General features: G+C 25.3%; 1 protein-coding gene across 1 annotated transcript; it reads right to left on the bottom strand.

Moving 5' to 3' along the window:
• Positions 1-4: 4 nt before the first annotated feature.
• LOC129616767 (probable cyclin-dependent serine/threonine-protein kinase DDB_G0292550) lies at positions 5-4,215 on the bottom strand (the record flags this gene model as incomplete). Its single annotated transcript, XM_055532336.1, has 3 exons — positions 4,156-4,215; positions 2,346-2,663; positions 5-1,680 (listed from the first exon to the last, which is right to left on the bottom strand). Coding segments are annotated over exons 2-3 (1,974 nt in total), but the record flags the coding sequence as incomplete, so codon positions are not given.
• Positions 4,216-6,000: the final 1,785 nt, after the last annotated feature.

The raw sequence follows: 6,000 nt of genomic DNA, 5'->3' as shown, positions 1-6,000 counted from the left end.
TACCATTATTTCTTATTTCTCTTGTTGATGCAGTTGACGATGATGATGATGGCGAAGATAATGAAGGTGTTGCAGAGCTGTTATTATTACAACTAATTAAAGTACCATTATTTAAATTATTTTTAATTATTAATTTCGGCGATGACATCGCACGATTTAATATTGATGATGTTGATCCAGTTGGTATATCAATTTGATCATTTGATAATAAAATATTATTTGGATTAATTATAGTACCAGAATTTGTTGTATTATTACCAGAGAATGGTAAATGTCCAGACAAATGATGATGATTTGTATGTGAAAATATAGAATGATGATCATATGGCGATGTGGATGATGGTGTTGGAGCAGAAGATAAATTGCCATTATTACTACTGCTGTTAATGCTGTTATTATTTGAATTTTCATTTCTTTGATCAAATATTGGACGGTGATGAAAACTATTACGTTCCAAACGTCCACTAATATTCGATGATGAATTAGAATTATTTTGATTTCCATTATTATTGTTGTTGTTACTATTATTATTATATATATGATGACAGATATTATCATCATGATGATTACAATTAGTATGATGAAAATGATGATGATTTGATTGTAATTGCTGTTGCTGATGATATATTACTTTATTTTTATTATTATTATGATGATGAGAATAACTTGTTGAAGAAGTACTGTCACAAGATAGTATACTTTGATGTTGTTGCAGTGGATGTGGTTGATTTGAATGTTGTTGTTGCTGTAGTCCAGGTGAAGTTGAATTACTATTATTTAAATTCTTTTGATTTATTGTTGTACTTGTTGAATAAGAACGTGATGATATATAACCAATAGGTGAATTTAGTTGAGATGATGTTGGTTGATTTTGTAAAGCTGTTGATAAAGATGATGATGAAGAAGAAGAGGATGACGATGAAGATGAGGAAGATAATATATTTGTAGTATGATTTAATAAAGATGATGTTGTTGCTGTTATCGAGCTACCAATTGGAATGTTACTATCTCTTCCACTATTATTATTATTATTATTATTATTATTAATATTATTATTATTGTTATTATTATTATTATTATTGTTATTATTATTATTATTATTATTATTATTATTATTATTATTATTATTATTATTATTATTATTATTATTATTATTATTATTACTATTACTATCTATTAAAGAATTTGTTTGTAATGATGGTTGTATAACAGATGTTAAAATTGGACTTGATGATAATGGATAAATAATTGTTGGTGGTACTGTATTTGATATTTTAGCACGTTTTGTAATACTTAAAACTTGTTCACTTGTTGGTAATGTTGCTAATATTTGGTCAACGCTAACTAATTTTTCACCACATATATTAAATTTATCTCTAATGGCATCCAATTGAGCTTTAAGAACATGATTCTCTTTTGTTAACTCAACAACACGTTGTTCTAATACCATATCATTAAAACGTCTTTTTTCACGTGAACGTTTTGCTGCTTCATTATTACGACGTCTTCTATCCCAATAGCTCTCATCTTTTTTATTATCTGGTATAAATTCCCGTTGTTTACGTTGCGTAAATAAATCTTTACGTTTTAATTGATTCATTTCATAATTACTTTGTGAATAGCTATCATGTTGTGGTGACATAGGAGACATAGGTGATCTCGGTAATAATAATCCATGTCCTTAATTTTACAACAAAAATTAGAAATTAAAAAAAAAAATAAAATTAATTAAATATGCATAAGATATGATCAATTATTTGCAAATAGATTATGTAATTCCAACCTCATTTCTAATACCCTTAAGAGAACTTTCGACAAACCCTTTTACTTTCTTTTCCCTCCCATTTTTATATCCTTGTTTGTAGTTTTGTCAATTGGAGTGACTGTACCGATCCTCTTCCGAGGATTCCAATGTAATTTCTAATACTCTTAAAAGAATTTCCGACAAACTCTTTTACCATCTTTTCCCTCCCATTTTCATATCCTAGTTTGTAGTTTTGTGAATTGGGGTAACTGTACCGATGTAATTTAAGGCATTTGCTAATGAAATCTTTCAAGACCAAACATCCTTTTAACACGAATCAGTGCGAGACTCCGCAAGGCACCCTCTCCCACCCAACGCGGATATAAAACCGCACAACCTTCCTCCCGTCATGGATCAACGTTTGAAAGAAGGTGTGCTGGGATCATCTCTAGTAATTCATTCCACATCCTAAAAATATCAAATGTACTCTATGTGAGGAAACCTTACTCTAACATAATTACGTAGCTCTAAATTCCATTTACATTAACAAAAAAACCCTCTTTTTATTTGTAAAATTTTTATATCTTTCTAAAAAATTTACCTGAATTTGATCCATTTGAGTTACCATTAATTGATAACGCTGGTGAATGTGTCATACGCATATTTGATATTATTCCTGAGTCACTGTTATTTAAATTATTATTACTATTACTTTTATTGTTATTTGTATTGTGTGTTGGTGATGATGATGAAGTATTACTATTACCACTATTAATAAATGGTGTTCCTTTCAAACTGTTATGAAATGATAACGGTGTATTAGAATAATTTTGAGCTGGTGTTTCTCCGTTAACAGGGGAACTAGAATGATGTTGGCGGGCGACAAACTCCGCCACCATTATTTTTTCTCTTAAAACATCTGCAATAGATAAAAAATAAAAATTATTATAAAAAGGAGGTGCATATAACCATATATTTTTTTATAACATTTTTTTTAAAATTATTATGTTAAAAAAATGAAAATTTTAGGCAAAGACGCATATTTCTAATTTTTTCATTATTTATCTAATCAAATTAAACAATTGTGTTGACATAAATATCTTTTTTCATGTGTTTAAGTCATTTTTCGATCATCAATTTCATCTATTTTATATTTTAATTCAACAATAATTACAGCAACAACAATAGCAAGTTATAAATGAACATACTAGAAAAGTAAAAAACTCTAAGTCACTCACAAACTATGTTATGTAGTAAATTACAAATATAATATCAAGGCTAAAGTAGATAATAATTTAAATATAAGCGATTATGAAACAATAGTCACAATTGTTAAAGAGAATGAAAATTATAGAAATGAAGATAAAGAATTAAAGTTCTTAAAATATCAACTCGATGGAAATTTTTTCATACAACTGCAGAGCAGATGGGTGACGTAATCAAAGGAATGAGTAAAGACAGAAAAATTAAAAAATTTTTCTTCTCGAACAGGACCCGAACCAGTATTCTACCACTTTCTAGGTCGTTCTACCAACTGAGCTACAGATGTATGGAGAAATTGCCGACGAATTGTTCTTCACATTGCTTTATACTGTAATCCACATAATTAATAAGTATTGTTTACATTCAGATGCTACGTGCAATTTTTCATTTGAAACACACAATCTTAAGAACATGTATAAATAGGTATTGTGCCTATTACACTAATATACTGACTTACTAATACAACATGCAGTTGTTTTAATTAATAAGTATTAGTAATCATGTAAATATAAATTATTTTTAAAATAAAACATAAAATGCTACCAAAATATTTAACAAACAGATAAATTTATGTCGAAAATGTACACAATTACTGTTTAAGAAATATTTTTATTTGGGATTAAATTTGTCTAACAAAACTAAAACACAAAATATGTTACTGCATAACGATCTTAAATTGTTAAATAATCTGCTCTTTACTTTAGAAAGTAACAATTATATAAAAAAGTTTAGGAGGACCTTAATTAAGTACATAATTGAAAAAAGATAACCGACTTAGTACCAAAATAAAATTTTAGATAAATAAGTGTTTATGACAAAATATGTATTAAGTTTAATAAAAAGTTTTAAAAAAAGTGATTTAATTTGTTAAATTAAAAAAGAAACATATATATAATAGTATTTATACTTAATAAAAACAATAATCAAAATAAATAAACAACAACAACATTAAGAGCAGCAAAAGCAACAACAACAGCAGCAAAAACAAAACATATATATATATAATAGTACTAATACTAAATAAAAACAATAACTAAAATAAATAAAGAACAACAACACAACAGCAGCAAAAACAACAACAACAAAATTAATGTAAAAAAAGCCAAGAAAAGTAATCTAATTCAAGAACTAATTTTTGCTTTTTTTACCCTAAAATTCTTTTGCAATCTCAAATTATTCTTAAGCTGAGCTCACGTGTCGAATTTCCCACTTAAATTTCTATTAATTACTTTTCGTAATTCAAATATAAAAACACAATTATAAAAATTTATGTATCCCGTTCATATAAAATGTATGTAGAATGATAATAGATGCGCAATCATATATGTACATATGTATGTATTTCGAATTTTATTTTTTTGTATTTGATATCATTACATGTAATGACATATTAGTAAAAATGTTATAAAATGTCTAAATACCCAAGTATCTACCGATTAACTATTATAGTTACAATTTTTATAATAATTTCGGATGTATATATATATGTACATATATATAGATTTTTTTTCAATGTAATAGTTACACATGTATTTTAGATTATGTACAATAAATAAGCTTTCAGGTGACACATAATAATTGTATATGCATAACAACTAAAGAAAACATGTGCATTTAATAAAAAATTTATTGATACAACAGTAAAGAACACGTGCATAATGCAAGTAATACTATTTGTAAAGAACAAGAAGAAAAAACAATCATTTCGTAATACTATGTTTTTTTTTTTCTCTTTTTTTCTTTTCGCTTGTTTTACCTACAACATTTCAGTAACGTTAGCATAATGTTGTTAAATAAGAATGATGAGAATGCATGTCCTTATTGCTTTTTGAAAAGAAATGAACTCAGCTATTTTATAATTATATCTTTAAGAAAAATTTATACTTTATATTGAATTTTAAGCAGTGACATCTATTTTGCAGTAGCTATATTAAAAATTATATCCTCCTTAAAATGTTGTCATAGACATAGTAAAAAGAATAATAACAAAATTGGCTGGAGTCTATAATATGCTAATTATCTTTTTATATAAAATCAGAGACATCTATATTAAAATTATTATATTTTTATATAAAATCAGAGACATCTATATTAAAATTATTATATTTTTATATAAAATCAGAGACATCTATATTACAGTAGATATATAAAAGAAACAATAATATTCACTGTAGAATTTTATTCTAAACACATTTAGCTTGTATGAATATACAAAATATGTTGGTGTATTTTATATACTATATATTTGAAAAATTTTTATTTTAAAAACTGTCCACTATGATGTATATGATAAAAAAAAATAATAACAAAATTGGCTGGAGTCTATAATATAATAATTATCTTTTTATATAAAATCAGAGACATCTATATTACAATTATTATATTTTTTATATAAAATCAGAGACATCTATATTACAGTAGATATATAAAAGAAACAATAATATTCACTGTAGAATTTTATTCTAAACACATTTAGCTTGTATGAATACACAAAATATGTTGGTGTCTTTTATATACTATATATTTGAAAAATTTTTATTTTAAAAACTGTCCACTATGATGTATGTATTTATTTCTTCATATTAATATTTCAGCATTTTGGTTTTCTTTTTGGATAAATGTATGTAGTCTGTTATTTTAAATTTATTATCAGAAATCATTTAAGTTTACACCCAATTCACAATAAAATAACAAATTTAAATCATATCACTATTTTTTATCTACCACATTAAGTGAAAATTTACTTAAATGTGGTGAAAAAATAATAAAGTTAGTACTAAAATATATCACTTGAATGCATACATCTGGGATGATCAAAAGAGAAAAATGATTCACACAAATTGAATATACTGATTCATAAAATTCTGTATGATTAAATAAATTACTTTTTTTTTAACCAAAATTTTTCTAAAGTTTAAATACAAGCTGCGGTAATTGAACTAGAAGACATTTCAATTTATTTGCTTATGTTTTATTGCTACATGAAAAAAAAA

Source organism: Condylostylus longicornis, unplaced genomic scaffold (assembly GCF_029603195.1).
Source record: "Condylostylus longicornis isolate FDR11 unplaced genomic scaffold, ASM2960319v2 ptg000286l, whole genome shotgun sequence".
NCBI classification, from domain to species: Eukaryota; Metazoa; Arthropoda; class Insecta; order Diptera; family Dolichopodidae; genus Condylostylus; species Condylostylus longicornis.
The sequence above is the reverse complement of the archived record's forward strand: the minus strand, read 5'-3'. Positions and strand labels throughout refer to the sequence as shown.